At 57.4% G+C, this 22595-nt stretch overlaps 8 protein-coding genes and 1 non-coding gene across 9 annotated transcripts; 4 read left to right on the top strand and 5 right to left on the bottom strand.

The window, feature by feature from the left end:
* Positions 1 to 828: 828 nt before the first annotated feature.
* On the top strand, positions 829 to 907 carry SCHCODRAFT_t213. The gene has a single exon. It is a non-coding gene; the product is annotated as a tRNA-Arg (tRNA).
* A 354-nt stretch (positions 908 to 1261) lies between these two features.
* Positions 1262 to 2446, bottom strand: SCHCODRAFT_02635760 (uncharacterized protein). Its single transcript, XM_050345887.1, has 6 exons — positions 2384 to 2446; positions 1917 to 2331; positions 1783 to 1863; positions 1702 to 1731; positions 1461 to 1580; positions 1262 to 1408 (listed from the first exon to the last, which is right to left on the bottom strand). Exons 2-6 carry the CDS (start codon positions 2268 to 2270, stop codon positions 1355 to 1357), a joined length of 639 nt encoding a protein of 212 aa, XP_050198345.1. The 5' UTR covers positions 2271 to 2331; positions 2384 to 2446; the 3' UTR covers positions 1262 to 1354.
* Positions 2447 to 2596: 150 nt separating this feature from the next.
* SCHCODRAFT_01158666 (uncharacterized protein) lies at positions 2597 to 4732 on the bottom strand (the record flags this gene model as incomplete). The annotated part of the gene is made up of 7 exons (XM_003029094.3): positions 2597 to 2924; positions 2980 to 3372; positions 3476 to 3883; positions 3937 to 4041; positions 4104 to 4286; positions 4333 to 4425; positions 4477 to 4732. The coding sequence occupies 7 exons, from the start codon at positions 4730 to 4732 to the stop codon at positions 2836 to 2838; spliced, it is 1527 nt and encodes a 508-aa protein (XP_003029140.1). The 3' UTR covers positions 2597 to 2835.
* A 458-nt stretch (positions 4733 to 5190) lies between these two features.
* Positions 5191 to 6843, top strand: SCHCODRAFT_02691561 (uncharacterized protein; the record flags this gene model as incomplete). The annotated part of the gene is made up of 3 exons (XM_003028777.1): positions 5191 to 5397; positions 5451 to 5546; positions 5596 to 6843. The coding sequence occupies 3 exons, from the start codon at positions 5191 to 5193 to the stop codon at positions 6841 to 6843; spliced, it is 1551 nt and encodes a 516-aa protein (XP_003028823.1).
* Positions 6798 to 8777, bottom strand: SCHCODRAFT_02751316 (uncharacterized protein). Its single transcript, XM_003029095.3, has 3 exons — positions 8541 to 8777; positions 8384 to 8491; positions 6798 to 8336 (listed from the first exon to the last, which is right to left on the bottom strand). Exons 1-3 carry the CDS (start codon positions 8739 to 8741, stop codon positions 6891 to 6893), a joined length of 1755 nt encoding a protein of 584 aa, XP_003029141.2. The 5' UTR covers positions 8742 to 8777; the 3' UTR covers positions 6798 to 6890.
* Positions 8778 to 10506: 1729 nt separating this feature from the next.
* Positions 10507 to 10862, top strand: SCHCODRAFT_02704153 (uncharacterized protein; the record flags this gene model as incomplete). The annotated part of the gene is made up of 2 exons (XM_050346984.1): positions 10507 to 10675; positions 10723 to 10862. 2 exons carry the CDS (start codon positions 10507 to 10509, stop codon positions 10860 to 10862), a joined length of 309 nt encoding a protein of 102 aa, XP_050198344.1.
* A 1900-nt stretch (positions 10863 to 12762) lies between these two features.
* SCHCODRAFT_01191999 (aromatic compound dioxygenase) lies at positions 12763 to 14491 on the bottom strand (the record flags this gene model as incomplete). The annotated part of the gene is made up of 9 exons (XM_003029096.2): positions 12763 to 12909; positions 12958 to 13007; positions 13058 to 13233; positions 13426 to 13483; positions 13583 to 13697; positions 13748 to 13833; positions 13886 to 13974; positions 14083 to 14256; positions 14393 to 14491. The coding sequence occupies 9 exons, from the start codon at positions 14489 to 14491 to the stop codon at positions 12842 to 12844; spliced, it is 915 nt and encodes a 304-aa protein (XP_003029142.2). The 3' UTR covers positions 12763 to 12841.
* Positions 14492 to 16184: 1693 nt separating this feature from the next.
* Positions 16185 to 20038, top strand: SCHCODRAFT_02691558 (uncharacterized protein). The gene is made up of 8 exons (XM_003028778.2): positions 16185 to 16877; positions 16992 to 17466; positions 17518 to 17596; positions 17645 to 17811; positions 17868 to 17892; positions 17941 to 18035; positions 18087 to 18216; positions 18267 to 20038. The coding sequence occupies exons 1-8, from the start codon at positions 16493 to 16495 to the stop codon at positions 19557 to 19559; spliced, it is 2649 nt and encodes an 882-aa protein (XP_003028824.1). The 5' UTR covers positions 16185 to 16492; the 3' UTR covers positions 19560 to 20038.
* Positions 20039 to 22036: 1998 nt separating this feature from the next.
* Positions 22037 to 22580, bottom strand: SCHCODRAFT_02045788 (uncharacterized protein). Its single transcript, XM_050341607.1, has one exon. The coding sequence runs from the start codon at positions 22488 to 22490 to the stop codon at positions 22161 to 22163; it is 330 nt and encodes a 109-aa protein (XP_050198343.1). The 5' UTR covers positions 22491 to 22580; the 3' UTR covers positions 22037 to 22160.
* Positions 22581 to 22595: the final 15 nt, after the last annotated feature.

Genomic DNA, 22595 nt, shown 5'->3' with positions numbered 1-22595 from the left:
CAATGCGCCTGTGTAGCACATCAGAAAGAACTTCACACCGGAGAACATGCCTATAATGACCTCGAAGTGCACAAGCGGATAGTTACGACTGGCCTGTCGGCGTTCCTGCGCTACAGGATATCCGTCGGAGTGGTTGGTGACAGGTCGGATTACAAAAGACAGGCGCAGAAGAGGTGTTTGAAGCTAAGATGGAAGCGAGCTTGCTGGAGTCGGAATGTTCATGGTTTTTGGTGATGAAATCTAAGGGTCGACGTGGGACGGGATCGGCGCGACGTCGCAGCGCATGCTCGACTAATCATCAGCATCCAGCAGCAGCATAATGTGAGTGAAACGTACCTCAGTCCTGCTTGCATGGCCATCCTTGGACGTAGGGTCTGAAGGGTGCTTGTTGACACCGAGAGCCGATCGGCGTAGGTTCATGTCTCGGGATCGGCCTGCATGGACTCCCCTGCCGGGTGGAGAACGACGTTCGAGCGACGCGTCCATAAGGGTGGTGACGCGACCGTTGCGTACTTCGAGCTAGTCTCACCTGAATACACATACAGGCGTCCGGAGAGTAAGCAATGCTGCCCTCGCCGCAGGAACAATGACGTGTCAGTTCATGACCGCTGACCCGACGCGCGAGAAGCTGAGCGAGTGCTTGACAGACTGGCGCCCGAGACAGCGGCGCATATCATGGTTGATTGGCATTGAAGGAGATGAGAGAGGTCCTCATGAGTGCGAACGGTAAGATGGACGTCGGGATCAAGCGAAGACCGATCGCTGACAGACCGTCCACAGCGCACTAATGTTGTACGATCATTGAATGACGTTTGCTGAACTTCGCAAGGCCGCCTGGCGTAATGGCAACGCGTCTGACTACGATTCGGTAATCAGGAGATTGCAGGTTCGACCCCTGCGGTGGTCATTTGTTTTGTTTTTGGACCCTTTCCTTGTCCGCCTCCGTCAATTGTCTCGACATTTCGTGATTCATACTAGCAAAAGTACGATTACACCGTTCTGTGAGCCCAAGTTCAACTTTCTCTGCGCAATGTTCTTATAGCTGAATTCTCCCGTAGCCGACGCCTCGAATTGTCCGACACGCAACCTCCTCTCTTCGCGAGCGATCTCCTACGCTTCATTCTTCTCTAGCGTTCGTTCTACGCGTTGCTTCTACCTCAAGCATACGCCCGCCAATGGAAGTGCATGCCTCCATTATGATCGCATTCAGCAGACCCAGGATTCGCATCCGCCACGAACTTATGTTCGCACTGCAACAAGTGCGCTTTGGCAGACAAGTACGGCGTGGAATTGCAGTAGACTTCGACTTTCAGCCATTTCATCTACAAATATACAGTCGACTACTTCATCTCTACTACGCGCACGTCTCGTCCTCAAGGTCCCACGCACCATAGATTCGTTTACCTTCCTGCTGAGCGCTTTCAGCAAAAGCATGCAGAAGGGGGATGCGAGGAACCGACCTCATGATAGCAGCGCATCGCGCCTGTAAACTTGATGCCGTGCACGATGGCAGGCGTGCGGCGGCACATGTCGCGCCAGGCGCCTGCGTCGAGGCGGCCGAAGAGCGTAGCCTCGTAGGTCTGCGGAAGTGGATAACGATGAGCGCCGAAAGGCAGAAAATATGTACAGAGGAAGAGGAAGAACGCGATGGTCGAATAGGATATTGGTAGGTTTGCAACAAGGGCGGAAGAAATAACTCACGCGGAACCCCGACGCTTCCGTCGTGCACCCCTAGGAGTGCTAGTCAGTTAGATGAAGAGAGAGAGGCAGCTCGGAGCGCACCTTGTCGTCGAACTGACCCCAGCTACTGATGCACTCGGGCTCATCAAAATCGACGATCCAGTGTCCGAAGACGGTTTGGTTCTGCGCGCTAGTCAGTCGACCGATGCCCTCCGTAAGCGCGTCGACTAACGCACGGTCCCCATGTTGCACCACGCCGGCTTCTCCAGGATCCTGCCCGTCACCTCGACCTCCGGCGCCTCGCCCATACAGATCTTGTGCCAATCCTTGGGCGCGGGCGGCAAGATGTTCAACTTGGCCGAGTACGCGCGCGTGCCGTAGCCCAGGCAGTCGGTCTCGGGGACGAGGGGGACGTCCCAGTAGACCTCGGGCTCCACGGGCGTCTTGCGCGGCCAGCTCGTGCAGATGAGGATGACGGCGGGGACCGCGAAGCAGAGGTATCTAATCGCCCTCAGCCAGTCAAATTTCGAAGAGCGCTTCAGCTTGACGATGAAAAGCGGCGTCGTCTCATCGGCGTGCGTGGGAAGCATTGTCGATTGCCCAAGGTTCGGTGAACTTGGCGCGGTGTGGTACGAGGGTGGGGGCGAGCAGCTGGTGAAGAGGTTCTGTCAGCAGATAAGGACGGCAAGGGAAAAAGACTCACTACGGCGACTCGGACGAGGATCGATGAGGGATCATGAACGAGGGAAGCAAGGAGAGGGTGCGGCTGTTGGGCGGCGCTTAAGTACTAGTATCTCACGCCTAGCGCGTGGCGCGCCCGCAGTCGCTCCAGTCGGGAACACGTCAGTCGAAGGTCAGGTGTGGTCCAGAGCGACGGTGTACTAGGATTTGGAAGCGTATCGAGCACGCAAGACGCGGCAGGGCAGAAAAGTAACATGGTCAGTGAATATCGAGGGCGTACCGACAAGAAGATAATGATGACAAGATAAAACAAGAAAGCCCTGGTAGTGTACAGAACCGGATGGATGGGGGCGAAGAGAATTGGACATGAAGTGAATACGAAGGGAACCAAGCCAAGAAAAGAATAATCATGAAGCAATACGCGCAGAAGATGTCCAAAAATGAGAGGGGCATCATAATCTTCGAGACTTGCGCTCAGCGCTTGTGGACATTCTGAAGATGTCGCTTGAGGTGCTCCCTCCGAGTGAAGGCCTGCGTGCACCCCGCGACGGAGCAAGTGAAACCTGGGACCGCATCAGCCGACCGGTATCCAGGGAGTACGGTATCGCATCGACACACCTCTTTCATCGCCATGCGCAGCGGAGCTCAAGTGTCGCCTCAGATGGTGAACACGCACAAAGCGGGCGCCACACAGCGTGCATCTGTGGGCACCTCCTTCCGAGTTATGTGCGCGGTCGCGAAGGTGCCTTTGCAGATATGAAGCTTTGGTGAAGGCGACATCGCAGGCAGTACACGCGTAGGGGCGCGTGAGGTCGCCAGCTGAAGGCGGATCCCCTTCGTCGATGTACGACTCATCTCCGTCACTTTGAGAGGACAACGCTTCGTCAATCTCCGGACTACACTGGTCATTGGCCGAAGGTGAGTGATCGTCCGTGCTCGCGAGTCGAGTCGAGCGCCGACGCTTGCTCGGGGGATCAGCCTCAAAGTCAGCCGCGGCGGGCGAGGAAGCCACTAAAAGGGCCGTCTCAGAAGTCGAAAGGTGAGAGAAAGAGTGTCATCTTGCATGGCGTGTCCGACGTCGCCTGTGGTGCCGCCTTGCGCCGCTTTCGCGGACGCAGCGCGGTTGACGGCCTCGATGAGGGTGCGTCGTGCATTCCCGCCGAATGGCTTTGGGCGGCGAGACGAGCTGACTTGCGTGGTGTATCCTTCCATGCTGAGTTTTCTGCTCCAGAAGGGGATATCGCGCCGCGGGAGCGAAAAGAAACTTGGTGGACCGACGGTGGCAGAGATGACGAGCGCTGGGGTGAGAGACGTAGATCTTGGGCGCTGCTCAGAGGGAGCTGCATTGCAAGTTTGCCTTCCATCTGTTGTAGCTGAGGCGATGTTGAGGACAATGCGACGACTGCAGCAGACAGAGAAGCGCGTGAATCAGCGCAAGCGAGGTCGTCGGTAGGCGACTGGTACCCGTTCGTTGCCGTAGATGCACTGAATAGACTCGACATTGCGTTCATGTTCGCATCCGCTGCGACCAATGAGATACGCGACGACGGGGCTGGCGGGGTCAAATCTACTCACCTTCCGCGCAGGCCTCGTTCCGTCTGAGTGTACCATTCACAATGGTACCCCGAGGTTCGGAGACACCGCTTCCTTCGCCGGCCATGACATTTGATTCAGCAGAACCTGCAAGCGGTGTAAGCTTCGTTCGAGAACGTGTGAAGAAATCCTACTGCAGTCGTCCGAACAGAGGGGCCCTTCATCTGTCGAGATCGCAACATATCCTTCGTTGTTGAGCATGGGCGATGCTTCGAGCGCTGGAAGGCATGCGCATGAATTACATACGCGGTGTTCTGGCGCTTGAGGGGAGGACGGCGGTGGCAGCTGATTCTGAGCGTTCAATGAAGCAGCGGGCAGCTCCAGCATGTCACCTGAGGTGATTAAGAACATGTAGTAGAGCGACTAAAGCGAGCGTACCTTTGTCCGCATCACCCCACGATAAACTTGGTTTACGACTCAAACCGCGCAAAGGTGTGCTCCGAGTCCTGCGAGCTTCAGCTGAAAGCTGACCTGACGCCTCAAGGGTTAGATTAGGCGAGGAGGAGCACGTCGAGGACGTACCGGATATGCCATCGCTCACCGTGTCTTGTTGCACGTCCACCTCTTGGCCACCACGGCTTATTCCCGCACGCGACGCGTTCACAGGCAGTCTCGCCCGTTTGGACTCTTGTATCTTCTTATCTGTGCTTTGCAGTACTGACTGCAATCTCGTGGTCGCCTCTGCCAGCGCTACATAGCGATCCGCGAGGAAAGCAAAACGAGGACGAGAGACAAGGGCCGCGAGACATGCGATCGCCCGGTCGTCAGCAGTACTCATCACGAGATGTTAGCTATCGCGTCAATTCATTGTTGTACTAGTCAGTGTACCCAAGCAAGCGCGAGTACGGGGTTGGGACAAACAAAGGGAGATGACTGCGTTGACGTGACGGTGACACGACTTGACCGGCCCTCAAGTCGTGCTCATATCCAATCACATGTCAGATCGCATCTCCTTTCGGACTACAATAGCGTTGCCTCGACATCGCATGCCGCCATGGTCTATGCTGCTCTCCGTCGCGCGCTATTGCATCAAAGCGGACCGCTTTGTTTTATATCAAATCCGGATGAATGTGACTTGTTCTGCGCTCCTTGTCTTTGTCCGCTACACGCCTTGCGACGCGGTTGGTTCGATCGTCTGGTATCTCCGAATGGTCAATGTTGGCGCGCCGCTGGCTGCCTATATAAGCGAGCGAATTCGACACATGCATCGAACTGTTCTTCTCCCCGCCTACCTTCATGAATCATCAAAGCCCCCTGGACGTGCCCGAGCTGCTCGAAAGCATTCTTTCCTATTTCTACGACGACCCGGCATACCACATCAAGCGCCAGCCTTGTTTGGTGAGTCGTCTCTGGTTCCGGATCGGCCACCCCTTCCTGTGGCGATCCGTGACGCTGCCAGCGGTTCTGAAGCTGCTGGACGATGATGCGTGGTTCCTCTACAAAGTGTGTATCACTTGCGCTGTCTAGCTCACCGAGGCTGATGTTGTCCCGTTCAGCCCGCTCAATACAAGGAAGACGCTCAGACTGCTGCGTTGACTGGCGACTACGTTCAGAGCGCCAAGGAATGCAAGCCCGCTCAGCCGCTCACTCTCGTGCGTCGTTGCTCCCTTGCTCTAAGCACCGCAGTCTGATTGCCTACAGGTTCTGCGGCGACCGATCACCCCGCCAGAATGGAAAAGTATTATGCGGTATACCCAACACGTCAACAGTCTCAAAACCGTTGGAACCTACTTCTATCCTGGCGACCAAGTCGGAGTCCACGGCTCCGCGTACGAGGTCCTAGCGCGATCCATCCCGTCGGATTTCCCGGTTTTCCCGAACCTCGAGGAGCTCTACGTAACGTGCTTTGGCGACACTCCGGAGGCCCTCGCTCTGTTCGGCGGGTCCAAGCTACGCATACTCAACTTCGAGGATGACATCCAGAATACGGATGCAGCGGTCTGTATCACAGCTTTCTTAGAGCGCCACGCGCCCCTCCAGCACATCATCCTAGAGAACGTGATGAATGTCTGGGGTGCACTTGATCTGACCAACGCCCTCCCGGAGTGCGAAGCGCTGCAGAGCTTGGAGATTCATTGGCTAGTCCCCACCCTTTGGCCCGGAATCGGTGCGCTACCTGAATTGAAGCGCTTGCTCGTTTCTGCCGAAAAGCCGGCCCTTGGAATGTTTCCCGAGCCAGCGACGACCATGACGACCCTTCCTTTTCGCGCTCTCACCACCCTCAAAATTCGTTCGGGCCTCCCATTCGACGATTTCCGGCGGATTCTGCAAACACGACCGCTATCTGCACCCTGGGAGCTTGAATGCCTCGCATTCCTCGGCCCTATCTCGCTTGGCGGCTCCGTTCCGTCCCACACGCTGTACGACCTCGTCCGAACACACGTATCCGCCGCGACGCTGAAACGTCTCGCCCTCAACGTCGTCGAGGAACCGACAACTGACGATCCCTTCTTTTCCATCGAGCCCATCTTCGGCTTCAGGGGGTTGACCAGACTTTGCCTCTTGTCCCGCTTTCTCAACGAATTCTACTATCCACCTTTGACCGCGGAGCAGGTGAAGCAGCTTGCCAAGGCATTTCCCGACATGCAGAACATGTATGTCGACGTCCTGTTCCCCCTCACTCAGCTGCTGTCCCTCGCTCTAGCCTGCCCGAATCTCGTGCGGCTGAGGTTGACGGGCTATATGGAGGAAAGCTGGTATCGTTATGAAGAGCCGACACTCAAGCCGCCTGCTGACTATTATCACGGACTACGAGCTCTCAATCTCGGCGGGGATGCCGCTGACCCGGCGGTTGTGAGATATTATACGACCGTGTTCCGTCGCGCACGCACTGATTGGAGTATCACGGACGATGCGATTTTGGAGGAGGGATATTGGAAAGATGAGTAACGAATGAACTTGGCATTGTATTCGTATCCTGTATATAGCACTCGCTACTACTCTACCATATCCTGTTCTGAGTCGTCGCTTGGGTCCTCCGAGTCATCTTCAGAACCCTCCAAGTCCGTCTCAATGTCCTCCATTTCGTCAGGATCGCCATCGTATTCACGCAAGGCAGCATCGGGGAAAACACGGCGAGCATAACGGAATATACTCTTGAGCTCGAGCTTGAAGCGACATGCGCCGTCCGGGGCCATTGTCACCCAGAATGTGTTCAGGATCACTGTCTGAAGCTTGGAGCTTGTGAAGGCAGGTGGGTCAAAGAGAAGTGATCCGCCGCTGTCGACCTCGTCTTCGTCAACCCAAGGCGTGAATTGGAGTTTCTCCAAGTCCGGGCAGTACTGCGCGAACGCGGGCAGTTTCGAGAGAGGGAACTTGGCGCATAGAAGGAGATCACGGAGGTGCGGGAAGCGGCGTGCGATGGTCGCCGCCTCGTCTGGGTCGAGCGGCGGGGACTCACAATCACCACGGTCAAACTCAGCGAAAAGGTGCAGGACAGTGAGATTGTAGAATGCGAACAAAGGTTTGATGTTCGGGAACGGGTCGGCGCGAACCGGGCCATACATAGTCCCAATGACGAGGTGCTGCAAGGTCTCAGCGTCGATATGGTTTGCGAGCAGAGCGTGCACGGTGCGGACGCGGTGCTTCCAGCGAAGGTAGATAGTGTGGGATGGAATCACCAGACGCTCCAGTGGCCACTTGTCCTCTCTCATTTCCAGCAAGAGGCGAAGCTGACGGATGGACATCGTCTCAAGCAGCTGCGGTGAATCAACGAAAGACAAGGCCCGGAGGGAAGGGAAAGCGGGCCCGTCAATCTCGTCAGGCGACGGAAAGCCCAGGTCGGCATCGTCATCGTCATCGGAGTCGTCGTCATCCTGATCTTCGTGCTTAAACTCACGACCATTGCTGATGTGCAGCTCCACAAGGTGGGGCAGCACTGCTACGGTGCGCCACTGAATAGAGTGCAGATGGTCGATAGTGAGGCGCTCGAGCGCCCTACACGCGAGCAGGGCATCCTCGAGGGCGGCGGACCCTTTCTCGTCCCGTAATTCCAAGGCGAGGGCATTAGCGATATGCAGCTCGACGAACGGGCAAGTGTCGGTCGCCTCATCCACGAAAGCCTCGATGCATTCAGCAGCGTCCATGTTGTCGATGTCGGTGCCGGTGCGCAGGCTTCGAAGCTCTGGGCCAGCGAACATGACAAGCGCGTCCGTGCCAAAGTCCTCGACATCGAGAGACCGAAGGTTTGGAAAGAGACAGAAGTCGGGAATGGAGTCGGCGATCACGTCGTAGACGGTACGAGCGTGGAGGGCGAGGTGACCCCATCTAGAGCGGAGCGTGTCCGAGTTCGTGGGCCCCCCGATGGTTCTCAGATTCCTGACGAGCCTCGTGAAGGGCAAGATGGACATCCATTCGTCATTGGCGATGGGGCGACGGAAAGCCTACACTCTGTGAGCATCGATCGGAAGGAGAAAGGGCGGGAACGCACGAATGTAGGGTGGGGTACGCCCTTCGAGGAGTGATTCCATTCATCCGTCTGCGTCGAAGCGTCGCATTTCGTACCAATGGCCCGCCTCCGGGCGGGGGCCCTGTTGTCCTATACAATCTCATCAGGTTGTGATCCAAAGCGGCAAGGCTCCCCTCACGGTGTAGATATGCCACGCGTCCTCGGGCAGACGCATCAGAACGGCTGTCAGATCGACATCCGACCAGAGTCGCGGGTGAGCGACCGCTTCCCATAGCTTGTTGACGTGACACGCAGACCAGATCGCGCGGTCATAGCCGTCCTCCATAACAAAGTCCATGATTATGGTGACGATCTCGGGCGTTTTGAGAGGGTGCGACATGCTGGGCGCGGAGGAGGAACGAGGGAGACCGCTAGAGCGCACGGTCAGCGTCAGCGATGAGCTTCTTAAGAGGAGCTGATCGTAGGAAATCCTTACCTATCGCGGCGATCTGAATGGTGGACATTCCTATAGATTCCAGTCAGACCTATCCGACTCACCTTGTATCCATGGGCCCCTTCTTGTAGCAGAGTGGTGCATCGACAAGTAATCGTCAGAAGACTTCTTGCGCGGCGTCATGGATACGTTATTGTCCTGAATGGGGAAAGATTCAGCTTCCGCGCGTCTTGCGAACGCCCGCAATTGAGCCGAAGACTCTTGAGTGCGCACGACATCCATCGCGAGCCTCTGCATATGAAGCGCGGTCAGTGTCCCCAAAAACACCACAAGGCAATTTCCACGTATGCCTCCGCGAAAGCCGAATTTCGGGGCATCCCGTCAGACGACCGATGCAGACGAGTGAGAATGCGCATCATTGGACTCAACTACAGCGATCCGGTGTGGCGAGGGAAAGGCGAAAGTCATATATTGCATCTCCTAAGGAATACACAGGTGTACGATACCGGGAATCGGGCGTCGACGCCATACGCAGCAGACGGTCACGTTTGAAGGTAGCTCGGCTTCGCTGCGTCGCATGAGTACAGATATATGATATTAAAGCTCGGGGGCGTACCGGGGAGAAGTCGAAGAGCCGTATCGCTGCATTTCTGCAAGGGGAATGATGCATTAAGACTTCCGATCACGGTAGTCCACTCCGTGCGCTCGTCAAGACGGGGAGGCTTCGCCAGCGCGAGCACAATACAATCTCTCAGACCCCTCGAGACATGGACAGGGAAGGAAACTCTAGGGAAGGAAGCTCTGGAAGGCGGACGGTAAGAAGGTTGATCACTGGTGGAGCATCGATCGGCGCACCTTCATCTCTTCAGAGTACATCGCGGTATCCCTGCGACATATCAACATCAAGAGCGCACTCTAGGGGCAGATTCCGAGCATGCTTTGCGCCGCATGAGAACGCGCGTCGTCAAAGTTCAGTGCAGCGATCCGTATCGCGCTCACCCGGCGCAAGTCACAGTCGGCTCCGGTTGTAGATACAAGAATTGTCAAGCCTTGCGGAGCAGCAGCAATTGTCTCAGGATTTAGGTTGATGTAAGAACGAGCGACAGGGCAGCTGAGACGGTGAAGACGATGGCGGTCAGCGGAGAGGTCGAAGAAGCATGGCCTGCCCTGAAGCAGCGGGATGTCGGGCCGAGGTGCCCGCGCGGCGCGTGCGTACGCCCCTGCCGCCGTGCATCTGACTGGCGCTTGGGTCTCTGAAGGCTTTCGTCTCTTGTCCCGCTCTTCATCATGAATTGCTTCTTCTTCGATAGCTACGAACTTATACTGCACGTCATCGCCTACGCCGACTTTGCGTGCGTCCCTTCCCAATCACTGAGCACTCGAGTCTCTGGAAGGTGCTGTTCAAATCACCATGGACACTGTCCTTCGATCGGAGATGAGGTGCGTCCCAAAGCCCACTTGCGGGCTCATGTACTGATGCGCAGTAGGCGCCTGCTCTTCTCCTCGGCCAGAACACCACGTCCAAGAGGAGGGGCGCGGGACATGGCGATCATCCCCTCATGATCTCACCCTCCCTCCTTACTCGCACTTGTACTTCGTATACCCCCTTGTGAATGCATACCACTTGACAAGAAGCGCGACTGCTTCCTTAGAGAGATGCGTACGCCGGGTTGGAACCCCTCCAGTAGCCGTCGCTGCTCTCGCCTGTTCGATGCACGAGCAGGTACGCTACGCCCTCGCCGACTGCACGATTACATTCAGTAGTGGCTTCAGTCTGATTGTGGACGCCACCTTCGTAGTCAGAGCCGCTTCCCGGCGCTTGATCTTCAATCGGTTTGCCTGCATGGAGGTGTTGGCGAGCGCTCCGTTACGCTGCCGAGGTGCGTCGAGTACATCTCCCAGCCGGCCGCTGCTGACCCCTCTTCAGCGTTAACGACTGCGACACCTGTCTTCAGGATGTACGCCCTGCGTCAGAGTGGTACTCGGTCAAGGGTGGACGCTCTTCGTGTCGTACTGTACGACGATGCTGCTAAGACTGCGGAAGTCCCCCTCCGCATGCACGCCTAGCAGCGTAGGTCGTGCAATCGACAAACCACGCCATCTCTGCGCCGCGAAGACGAAGACCGCCTCGGGATCGTGGCCGGGGTCACGGACATGCTGGCGAGTGACGCGGACGTTCTCGGGCAACCTGTACGGCCCCTCTAGCGAGGATATGCCACGCTGACCACCATCATTGCCTCGTATCTTGCGAAGGACCGTCAACTCGTATGCTCATGGTGGCGCTCGCGGTGCGCTCTCCGTGATCTTCAACATCTTCAAGCGAACTGACGCCTTAGCCAGTCCATGGGCACAGACGATATCTCGACTGCCGAGCGCATACTCATCTGACCCAATCTCAAGGCTATTCCTGCAGATGCATGTGAAATGCTGCTAGCGAGATCCTCGTACTCGTTGATCGTGCGGGGAGGCGAGCTTCGGGTTCCTTCGTTCTCCGCCTACATCGTCTGATGACTGCCGCAGTAGCAGAGAAGAATCGACTATACGAGCAGGCCCTATTGTGTTTCTACTCAAGCACATCAACGAGCTCCTACTGATATGAACAGAATGGCGCGTCCGGATTGTTGAATCGTCCGGTTGACTTACTCGGAGTCACATCGATGCTGTTGAGACCGCGCAAGGGGAGCAGCGAAGCAAACTCGCTAGGAAGCCGCGACCGCGAGAGCTGCCAGCGCGACCGAGCTCATCTGGACGAAGTTTGCCTACCTCCGTCCATTGTCTGGAAAAGAGAGTGAGTTCCTAGCAACTCATCCTCAGGCGGCGTCTGCTTACCTCCTTTCGTGCACAATCGGGTTGCCATGACGTCGCCGGGAAGGACTTCTCACAATTGGAGCCTCGACACTTTGCTGTGCTCTTGCGGCTTCCTTGGATGCGCCACTCGCAGGATTCTTGCTGTCGGTCGCTGGATACGGACGCGCGTTTGGCGCCTATGCAGACTGGCGTTAGCCTGATGATCTTTTCGCGCGGATTCCGTCCGTACTTCAGTTCATGGCGTATTCGCCGGAATACAATCCTCTCTTCCATGCCTCATCTCCAGCACCTCATGGAAACCCATCCTGCACTCAGAAGGTTCATCACATCGAGCCCGTCCTTGTCTTCTCTCGTCTTACTTATCTCCACGTCTACTGTGAGTTCGATGACACTGATTGCCCCTCTTCACCACTGGAGCCTGAGGGGGCACGCGAGATTGTGCGTAGCTTTGCGCGATCTCCTGCTCAACGTCAAGTTCCCGCTGTCGGAGCTTCCTACTCTCGTGGAGAACTGCCCAGATCTGCTTAAGCTCGATCTGAGCGCCTGGGTGTTTCCGCATGAGGTCAGAGATGGGCGCCTCCACGTCGGACCTCCACAGCACAGCAGCTCATCAGTTCGGGACGCCCAAGTCCATACAGACTGGCTGCAGGAAGTTTGCCCTCGCGATATCGATTACGGCGTGGACATACATATGGCTCGTCTTTCCGCTCGGACTCAGAAGACGATGCGTAACAGCGTGTAGTGCCTTATATCGTCCTTCACTGTACCGATGAGTACAGAATTTGTGATATCAGCTCCTACATGACCTCTATTGCCTCCAGCGTCTGCTTCAAGATGTGCTTCCAAGCAATACAGGCGCACAAGCTTCTAACACTCTAGCACCATGTGGAACAGTGGTCAGTGATCGACTCACCCCATCAAGACCGTAGCGCGTGCATCTCTTTTCTGCTCGGCGCGAGTACTGACGCCTCAGCTCATGGTGCGCGCAAGGTAAAAGCTGTATTGACGGCGACGGACTGACAATTAGGATGTTCAGGTCAGATGCTTCATGCGTCGCATCGCTCTTAGCTCCTTTGCGCTCAAGCTTTGTAAGGGAAAACAATGCCATAGCCCTTTACAACGGAAAGACATCATACATTGAGGGCCCATAATACTCCATGCGACACAGAGTTGCCCCCACCGCGCCCGGCGCGATGGACACAGCTCGAGCACGCCTTCCTGACGATCAGCGAGAGCCTTTACTCGTCCTGCCCGAGAGCGTTCGTGTTGTGGATCGAGTACGAAGCGGAGGTATCCACGCCGAGGGCTACGAAAAGATAAGTCAGACGCGCAAGAGGAACTCCACGGAACTCACTGATATACCCGAGGAGTCCGCTCGAGAGATCCTCACCAAGGTACTCGACGCTGCGTAAAGAGATGAGCACGCGGACATCGAGGTTTATTTCTCCACCAACTCAATGTACGGGTCATCGCCCTGGCGGATGGCGCCCTGCAGGATCCCGTCGTTTTCATTGAGCGTGCGGCGGTTCGTGTCGTCCGTGTATGGCGCAGTGGCGAAGACGGCGTCGTTCAGGTCCTCGTCGAAGTAAAACTGACCGATGTGGAGGAGGGAGCCCGAAGACGACTGGAGCTGACTGAAGCGAGGTTAGCGTTGAGGATACGGCGATGGCGGGAAGAGATAGCTCACCCGCTCTCAGTCTGGGACCAGTCAAGGTGGACCCTAGTCGTATCTAGTCAGCCTGCGAGAGGCAAGAAAGAGGAAGGAGCTTGCATCTGCGCATCGTGTCAGTCTCGAGCATCATGAATCACGCCAGGGTCTTACAGTGTGAATGTGCGCCGTGCGCCCTTGGTAGTACCCTAAAGCATGGTCAGCATTGAACCTCTCTCAGAGCCTGGCGTGACGGGACCCACCCGGGTAAGTCCTAGATGGCGAAGGCGTCATCAGCAACTATAGCGAACCGAGACCAAGTGGCACTCACGTCGTCAACTCAACAATGCCCTCGTCGTTCGTGAAGTACCCGCCACGCAAGAAGGTCTCGGTGTTGATCGCATTCTCCGCGCCGCTGTATCCGCCATAGACACCCGTCGAGTTGGCTGAGTGCGGCTTAGCGTCATACACTCACTCCGACGAAGGTCGCGCTCACCATGCCAGATCTCAACAAAGGCGTCGCTGACTGGCTCACAAGTCTCGGTGTCAAGGATACCGACGTCGAGAAGAACGTTGACGCCTCTGCAGGGTGCGCAGTCAGCGCCGTCGATGACCCATGAGAAGGACGACATACTCCTGCGTCTCGCGGATATCCTGGCGCACGTACTCGTCGTTGATGTAGTACGGGCCCTCCGTCACCTCCGGCGCCGTCACGCAGATCGCCTACGCAGTCGTCAGCCTCGCGATCAAAGCCTACGAGCCCAAGCTCAACGTGCATGACGACGAGCTCATCGCCCGTGTCAACGCCAACGAGCTCCTCGACCGACTCACGTCATCCGGGATACCCGTCACCTGCGGGCCACTCGCGCTCGTCGACGACGTCTGGCGCTTCTCTCGCTTCTCCCGCTTCGTCGGCGTACCGCGCTTAGCACGGCGGCGGTCCTCGAAGGCGCGGATCTGAGGGGCGCAGGTGCGCGCCTTAACGCTGCGGGCGCGAGACTCGATCTAGGGAAAGGGTGAGTGTGGTCGGCGAAAAAGACATAGTTCGAGTAAAGCGAATAAACAGAAGGGCGAGAGAGAAAAGCGGGAAGGACATGGCAGGCGAAGACTGGAGAGCGAGGTATGAGAATGAACGACCAACCTCCCGCTTCGCCATCTGCTCAAGGCTGAGCTTCGGCTCTGGGTGAGCGGCGACGAGGCCAAGGAGGGAGACTGTGGCGAGGAGCGTAGCGAAGTGCATTCTTCCAACGCTGAGAGGTAGCGACGAGTAAGAAGATAGTCAGCTACGAAGGGCGTACGACGACTGATCTCCCCTGCTCACTACCGGTTCCTTATATTTGCGGAGTCCCAGCAGTTATCGACCACCGTCTCCCGCTTCCTGCGAGCAAGCGGCCCCGACCATGCGCCGTGCATGCGGGCTCGGTGGCGTGCGCATTCGCTGGTAAAAATGGGAGAAGCGGCAATATATTCGCGTCTGAGAGACGACAGAATAGATGCGGGGAACAAGCTGCCAGGCAGATGAGCAACCACACTGTCGCGCACGCTATTCGTCCGACTCACCGCGCGAGCTGAAATACGGGGTGCCCCGTTGGCAGGTGGAATTCCGCGGATGCGATTGGACAGTGAGAGGGGCGGGCGTGGGGAGAGAAGGAGAGAAGGATCTGAGCAGCGGGTGACGATAGGTACAGAGAGCGTGATCCCGAGGTCAGAATGAATGGGTTATTGTGCCGAAGGTGTCATCTGCGTTCTCATCCAAGATATCATGGGATGCGCTGGTGCGAAGGGCTTGGCGAAAGAGTTGGGAAGTGCGTGCGCAGCCGTCCGAGGGTTGGCACAGCTGGGTTTAACCGAAGACGTCTTAGATATAGTACAATGCATGCCCAACATCAGATGCGAGAGACCGTTGTTGACATCCATGAGTCAAGCAACCGGATTGTATGTGTCCAAAGAAAGACCGCGCTCACTGCGTTAGAGAGGAGCACGATTGATTCAGATAGCCCTTCATGGCAAAGTCGTCTCCAACGAAGGTGGGAGATGAAGGTGTGACTGAGGGATTCAGAAAATGGAAGTTGACTCCCACGGACCGAAAATGACACGTGGCAGGCCACGCGAGCTCGGCGCTTGCTTCCTGCTTTCCTGTCCACGGTCTTCAGCTTAGCGTTAGCCAGGCGTGCTATGAATACTGTTCTCTCGACAATAGCGCTTGAATCCTCATTGAGTGCCGCTATTATAGGGCCGAGAGTCGTATACGCTGCCCGTAGTCCGCGGTCGGAACTTGATCGCCGATATATTCCCCATGTGCATAAGCTAGGGACGTTCTGGACGGCGTCTTTGCGATGAAAACAACATATGCCTCCGACAGAACTCTCACACCTGCAGCTACCGTATACCACAAGCGGCGAAACGACCGGTCGATATGCATCCGCGGAAGCAGCGATTGCATCAATCTCTCCGATTGCGCCCGAATGAGGTATGTTCAAATCTTCCTCTCGCTGCTGACAGTGAAGCCTGACAATTCGCTCGACATATCAAGCAGACGATCGAAGAGTGACCTGAGCAGCAGTCCTCGGCGGCCTCGGTCACGCTGAAGTCCTCGAGTCAGATCTTCGTCCCGCCAGACGCGTCGAAACGTATTAAATACGTCGCGCTCTTCTCCGTCGCCACATGTGTAACGCGACAGGCCCTCGACCTTCGTGAAGAGGACATCGCGTGTGATGAGGAACCAATCCCAAGAGGTAAATTTACGCGTCCACCAAGTCACTGAATCTTCTGACGCGTCAGCTCAAGGACAGGACGCCTCGCGGGAAGCACGCGCCGGGAGACGCACCGGCGGATCACCCGCTTTCGGCCACTTCGACGTTCTCGGGTCGCTATTCGGCTCGGGGACGTCAAACACGTTCAACAAGCTCGTCAGGCGATCCACGCCTATATGAGGAACTGGCGGGGGACGCGATGGACTTTCGCCTTCTTGCCTTCCGCCCCCCATCTCTCCCACAGAGACAACATTACCCGCTCCCATAATACGCCCGCATACAGCTCTTAACCAACGCGCCCCATACCAACCCGCTCTCATCCATCAACACTTGCATATCGATCGCTTGCCGCTATATCGCCCTTGCTATTCTCGTTGTGATTCCATCGCACAGTCCTCGCACCCGCTCTTATTTCTTCCCGCTTTTCTCAATCCGAGCCGCCCTTTATCGCTTCCCTTCCGCATTTTTATCGCCACTAGACCATCACCATGACGTCTACGAACCCCGCATCCGCCACGACCTCGGTCGCTCAGACCGTCTCTACTTCGCCCACGTCGCAGACGCTATCCCAACAGACAGCCGCCGCCACCCCAGAGCAGCAGCAATCGCATCCAGTCCCGATGACGCCGCCGAAGAGCCCTGCGTCCGCCTCACCTCGCGCGACGCGAGTGCCTGGATCGACGACTACCGCGCCCGAGGAGAGCCGCGACACCGGTGCCGAGCTCGCCCAGCCTCTTATCGAACTCGAGGACGGCGAGATCGCTCGCGACGCTAGCTCGCACGAGGAAGCTTCGGACAGCGACACGGACGTGGAGATCTTGATGCACTCTGTCGGGCGTATGGGTTTGCCGGGCCCCGGAGAGGACGGCGGAGGTGCGTTGTAATGTTAACCGTCTTCACCCGCGTCATACGCCCCGACTACGCACGAGAACTGCACCACATATACCGCTTGTCTAGATGCGCAGTACTCTAACTCGCCCTTTGTAGATGATCTTCCGGCTCAACGACCTGACGTATCACCCATTCTGCCGGCTACGCAAGGTGATTCGCATTCGCAAGCACAGCGCCAGGCTCCTGCTTTCAAGCTCCCAGCTTCATCCGTGGTATCGTCCCTCGCTCCGCCGGCATCTGGCGCTCCTTCGTCCGACTTCTCTTCTAACGCTGCGTCGGGCGTCGTCAACTCCATCCTCAAGTCAACCACCCCCGAGTTTAGACCCGCGCGTCTTCAGACCGTTGTCGAGCAGCAGACGCCTACCGACTCCGAGCATCCACATGTTGCCGAGTCCGCGCAGAGCGACGATTCAGACGCGAACCTACCCCCGAATGTGTACATCAATGGCCTACCTCCCCACTTCCCGGAGACTGAGCTATACGCTCTCGCCGCACCCTTCGGCGAGGTTCGCAGTGTGCGAAGCTTTACGCGGCACGTCGGCGAGCGCGAGAGCGGCTACGGCTTCGTTCTGTATGTTGTCTTTGTCATGCTCTAGCCGGCGTATCTCACCTTCATGCACAGGTTTGCCAAGTTAGACTCCGCCGAGAAGTGCATACAGTCCCTTCGGCGTTATCGTAACCTGCATCCTACTTTCTCCAAGGTGAGAGACATTCGAGTCTGATCTAACAGTCGCTGACGACCATTGTAGCAGGTGCACAAGATTCCCGGCACGCCTTATGCTGCTCCGAAGCCATACCCTACGCCTCACGCCGGCATTGGGCACGAGCAGTTCGGCGACGATCCCAGCGACGTTTCGTTCAAGGAGAAGATGGAGAGGCTTCACGACTTCACGAGCACCAACTTATACATCGAAGGGTACGTTTTCCGAATGCTCTTCTTTCGCCTTGTGCTCATCGAAATCGCTCTTACAGCCTTCCTTTGAGCATCGACGAGCCCGTATGTTTCTATCACAGCGCATACATGTCATCTTCTAACGCTTCGCAGACCCTATCTGCGCTTGTTGCACCACATCAGATCAAGTCTAGTCGCTTTTTCCAGACCAAGCTTAGCAACCCCCCACGCATCATCGCTTTCGTCAGGTTTGCACCATTCTGACCGGGCTCCGGACGATCGCTTACGCTCACCCGCAGGCTTGAAACTCGCGCTGGTGCTGAGGAAGTCATTGAGCGCCTTCATGGGCGCATGGTCCGCGGCTGGAACGACACCGGTAGCCGCATCTCTGTGCGCTTTGCGGATACCGCAGAACAGCGCGAGCTAAGGGTACGTCCATGTACGAGAGACTGCCGCCTCGCAACTTACACGATCAGCAGCGCCAAGAGCGTAACGTGCGCGACGGCGATCAGTCTTCTTCCCGGTTGACGATCGCCCAAGCGGCGCTCCTCAACTTGCGCGGCCCAGCCATGTCGACCACACCGTCTCAGGCCTCTCTGTCGTCATTCCCGTCCCATGGCTCGCTGTCTTCCCTTCCCTCTCACGGCTCTCTGTCGGCGCAGCGTCGTCAGCCTCGCGGTCCGATGGAAGAGAGCAACTTCACGCACGGAAACCACGGTCTTGCCGTTGACTACAACCTGCAGCGCAAGTCCCCCAACCCGTACCAGCAGCGCCGATCACCGAACCCTCATCAGTACGACCACCGTAGCGGGGGCCAGCCAACATTCCGCACGGCGTCCGAGGAGCAGCACATCCAGCTACCGCCCCCTCAGCGCGACGCGTCAGGTGGATCTATGGCGCACCTCCTCGATTCTCTGCGTAGCTCTGGTCACTCGCAAGGCGGAAGCAGGTTCGATTACCGCGAGCAATTCCCGCAGACGCTACGCTCGAGCTCTTCGAGCACGGACCTCTTAAGCGCTGCCGCTGCTTACTCGAACCAGCATAGCTTCCCCGAGTCGCGCGCGACTCAGGCGCGCAATGGCTATACGCCTGCTGAGGAGTACCTGCTTCAGCAAGCTAACAACGACGCGTATCCCGAGCGCGAGCACAGTGCCTTCCGTCGTCGCCTACCCGGTAGTCGCATGCAGTCAGAGAGCAAGGAGGGAACTTCGCAAGGCCTCAACGTGGGCGTGCGTGGTTACCGTGCGCAGGCATCCACCATGACATTCCCGCATCGCTCGCCCGCGCTGACGATGGACTTCTCGCCCTCGCTGAGCGAAAACGACTTCCACTCCAGCAGCGCGCATCGTGGCTACCACGGCTCTCACGCGTCGTACTCCGACGATGAGAGTCCGAACCACGGTTCTCAGGCACACATCCGGTCGTCGACGCTCCCTCATCCGCCGACTGACGCTGGTCGTCAACGCCACGCGCAGCACAGCAGCATCAACATCCCGCCATCGTCGCGCGGTCAGTTTGGCTTCGGGCTCAAGAAGAGCGTCGACCGCTATGGGGATGGCTCGCCCGCGCTGACGCAGAACTCGCCGTCGATGGTCAGCCCGTCGCTCACGTACTCGTCGCGGACGCCAGCTACGCTCAGCCCGGCGACTCCGTTTTTCAACACTTTCGCGGGCGAACGCGATGGCTTCGACGGTGGTCTCATCGGCGAGAAGCACTCGCAGCAGCTGAGCTCGCGTGCTCCGGCGATTGCGTCTCATCGCGAGCAGATGTAGGCGCGCTCATCGCTGAACCTGTACGTCCGCCATGCTGCTTTTCCCTTGCATGAGTCCTTGGTTCTTGTTCGTCGCTTTCCTGCCGTCGTATACGTCTCTTGCACGCTTCCTTCTCCCGTCTTCATGAACACCCATAGCGTCATTTGCCTTCGTCCGCGAGATACCGTTCGTCTGCCCGATTGAGATACCAACAGCACCATTCGCATAACTGTTCTTCGCACACATCGCTCTTGCTACCCCGTTAAAACCTCGCGTTTACTCGCACCTACTCTCTTATACATCTTGCTAGCCAGTTAATGAAGGGTATCCGATGTCTGTTGCTGCAGTTTCCGTCGCTCTATCCGTGTACGCACTTTCGATACGCTCTATTGTTACTCGTGTTTACATCCGGCGCGCTACTACTACTCGTGTATACAGCCCTCGCCTACATCGCAATACAGTATCCGTCAACAACGACGAGCTCATGTTGAGCATAAACCTTCCGTGCGCGGGTTAAGGATGATGGAAGCGACCAAGTTCAGCGGTAGGGAGGGAGAGCGAGCGGGCAGAGCGCGACGACGACCCCAACTAGCGCTACGTGTGGAATGCGAAACGCGCATTGTCGGAGGCGGAGAGTGAAGGTTTCGATGCGTCGCGCGTCACGACTATGGCTCGTTATCGTTTAGGAAATCATGCAGCAGGACATGGGTACGCGATCAAGGGATGCCAGTGGCGGCCCCTCTCCTAATTTCATGGTGAGGCTTCAGGACGGGGGCCCGGCGCGTTCCGGAGGAAGTGAAGAGCAGAGTCGGGCCCGTAAAAATCACACAAATCAATGCCAGCACGCTGCAAGGATGATTCTCATACTGCATTAGAGACAGAAGGCAGCACATGCCGCGGCGAGGTCGATGTACTGCCAACGTGCTGCGTGGTCATTGAAGTCCTTTAGAGCGAGATGAGGTCAAGTCTGGCGCAGACATCCTCAAGCCGGGGTCGGTGGGTCAGCAACGTAGCCTGAGAGACTCCAGGTTGAGCAATTTCAAAATGAAGCAAGTGTACATTCGATTCTACTTCAACATGAGCCAAGAGCTGAGGCGTGACGAGCGCAATCTCGCGCCAGGTCACATAAACGCAAGACCTTCACGATCAGCCTCAGCCATGCTGTTGTATGGCAGTAGAGTTACCGTGAGACTAACTCTAGCCCTTCACGACCGTCTGGGCCCAGTCGTAGTTTGCGCACGCGCCAAACGCGCACAGGGGGCAGCGTGACGATGATGTGACGGACGACGCCACTTCATCCCAAATAAGACCGCCATTGTTGCCGACGATACATTTCCCACGGTTCTTTGACTACTTCCATCGTGCTTCACCTTCATTTCAGATGGTCAGCACCGTTATACGCGCGGGCGTGCTGGACCTCATCACCGAGGAAGGTGCGAAAAAAAGAAGAGTGCCCCGCTGCGAAGAAGACTGCAGAGGATGCCGACGGAGCAAAGGCAGAGAAGCCTTTCCCAGTGGAGCGTTTGCGCGCGCTGGTTCTGGCGTCGGTAGCCTTCGGTAGTACGCCCCTCTGGTGACTGCTCTCTGGCTCGTGGACAATCCATCGGCTAATGCGAGCTCTCAGAGACCGCTTCGCCGAGACTCAAGCATGAAGAGCTGTCTGCATGAATTGTCCAGACCACCATAGTCTGGGTGAATAATTAGTTATGCCCAGTAACCAAAGGGGGGAGTATTGCAATATACCCAGTGTTTACTGCACGTTAGCTATAGGCCGTATCTTGATGTTCAGCCAGGTGGAATATACCTGGGTATACCTTGGGTTTCCTCGCGAGCCCGACTTTTCGTAGGTGGTAAAACAGGTATATTGCAGCTATACACGACAGATACGATTTCAACCTACCGTCGCGACCCTCGAGGCGCGCGACGTGGCGACCACGACAGCTAGGCACGGGCTAGCGCGTCGACGCGTTGGGGTTGTGCCCCGCGCAATGCCCGCCGTGCTCGGCTGAGCCCCGTCACGACCGAAACCGCCGCGAAACACCGCGTGACGTCCAGGGGGTTCGCCAGCGACGACAAATGCCTTCCCGTCATCGTCGGGAACCTCTGATCGTCGCGCCGCACGACCCGCTGGGGACGGAAGAAGTCCGCGCTTCCTCCCTAGCGCCTCCCGGGCCGTAGCTCCGTGCTTGCGCGTTGCGCCGCCGCCTTTGCGCGCTGCCGCCCAGCCCCGCCCTAATCCTTCCCATCGGCACTGCGCCGTTGTCCTCGGCCCACGCAAGCGTGCGTGAGCACCAGCACGCCCCGCCGCGCCCTGCGCCATCGCAGGCTCGCGCGAGTGCAGCCTACGCGCCAGCCACGCGCGCCTGTCAACTCGTCGTGGTGGTCTGAGTTGCCGGACTCATCCCGGCCTCCACCCGCGCGGTGTGTCCCGCTCCGCCAACGTCGCCGCTGCTGACAGCAGTCTTTGCAGAAGATCTCTGCAGCAGCAGCACTCTCAACGTCGTGCGATGACCTCGTGCGGGCGGTGTAACGCGAGGCATCATGAACGTTGTCGCTGACGGCGATGACACCGATTACGACCAGCTGTGGTCGTAAGGACCTTTAAAAGACGTCCGACTATTATCATTCAGGTATTTCAAAAGACCTCGACTGTCTTATCCACACAGCCACTGCCCCCCGGCAGGTAGCCGGGCAGGCTCCGGTCGACACCCGATGTGGAAGGCGACCCCCCGGCCTCACCGGTCGGGGTTTTCCGCAGCACGCGTCGCGCGACGCGCGCGCTCCGCCGCCGCCGCCGTTGCCACGCGCCCTGCGGCGGGCTGATGCGCCGCCTTCGCGCGCGCGTCGCGGCTGCTTAGTCAGCGCGTCGGGGGACATCGCGCTCGCGCGCGTTCGCCACCGTTGTTGCTGCACGTGTCGTGTCGTGCAAAAAATGAGAATCAATGGATACATAACATAGTAGATAGATATAATGTAACTAAATGCGCGAGGGATGCGCAGGAAACGACAAAAAAGCGCGAAAAGCGCTGGCGAAAATTTTCGCCGGCGCGGCACACG

Source organism: Schizophyllum commune, assembly GCF_000143185.2.
Source record: "Schizophyllum commune H4-8 unplaced genomic scaffold SCHCOscaffold_10, whole genome shotgun sequence".
In the NCBI taxonomy this organism is placed as follows: domain Eukaryota; kingdom Fungi; phylum Basidiomycota; class Agaricomycetes; order Agaricales; family Schizophyllaceae; genus Schizophyllum; species Schizophyllum commune.
The sequence above is the reverse complement of the archived record's forward strand: the minus strand, read 5'-3'. Positions and strand labels throughout refer to the sequence as shown.

Coding starts and splice junctions, on each gene's coding strand:
- SCHCODRAFT_02635760 (XM_050345887.1), bottom strand. CDS start 2,270: ATGCTTCCCACGCACGCCGATGAGACGACGCCGCTTTTCATCGTCAAG. Junction 1,732..1,782: donor GGGGTCAGTTCGACGACAAG/GTGCGCTCCGAG, acceptor TAGCACTCCTAG/GGGTGCACGACGGAAGCGTC. Junction 1,409..1,460: donor CGATGCGCTGCTATCATGAG/GTCGGTTCCTCG, acceptor AGCGCTCAGCAG/GAAGGTAAACGAATCTATGG.
- SCHCODRAFT_02691558 (XM_003028778.2), top strand. CDS start 16,493: ATGACGTCTACGAACCCCGCATCCGCCACGACCTCGGTCGCTCAGACC. Junction 17,812..17,867: donor ACCAACTTATACATCGAAGG/GTACGTTTTCCG, acceptor TCGCTCTTACAG/CCTTCCTTTGAGCATCGACG. Junction 18,036..18,086: donor CGCATCATCGCTTTCGTCAG/GTTTGCACCATT, acceptor GCTCACCCGCAG/GCTTGAAACTCGCGCTGGTG.
- SCHCODRAFT_02751316 (XM_003029095.3), bottom strand. CDS start 8,741: ATGTCGCACCCTCTCAAAACGCCCGAGATCGTCACCATAATCATGGAC. Junction 8,492..8,540: donor ACGCGTGGCATATCTACACC/GTGAGGGGAGCC, acceptor GAGATTGTATAG/GACAACAGGGCCCCCGCCCG. Junction 8,337..8,383: donor GCGTACCCCACCCTACATTC/GTGCGTTCCCGC, acceptor CACAGAGTGTAG/GCTTTCCGTCGCCCCATCGC.
- SCHCODRAFT_02045788 (XM_050341607.1), bottom strand. CDS start 22,490: ATGTATCCATTGATTCTCATTTTTTGCACGACACGACACGTGCAGCAA.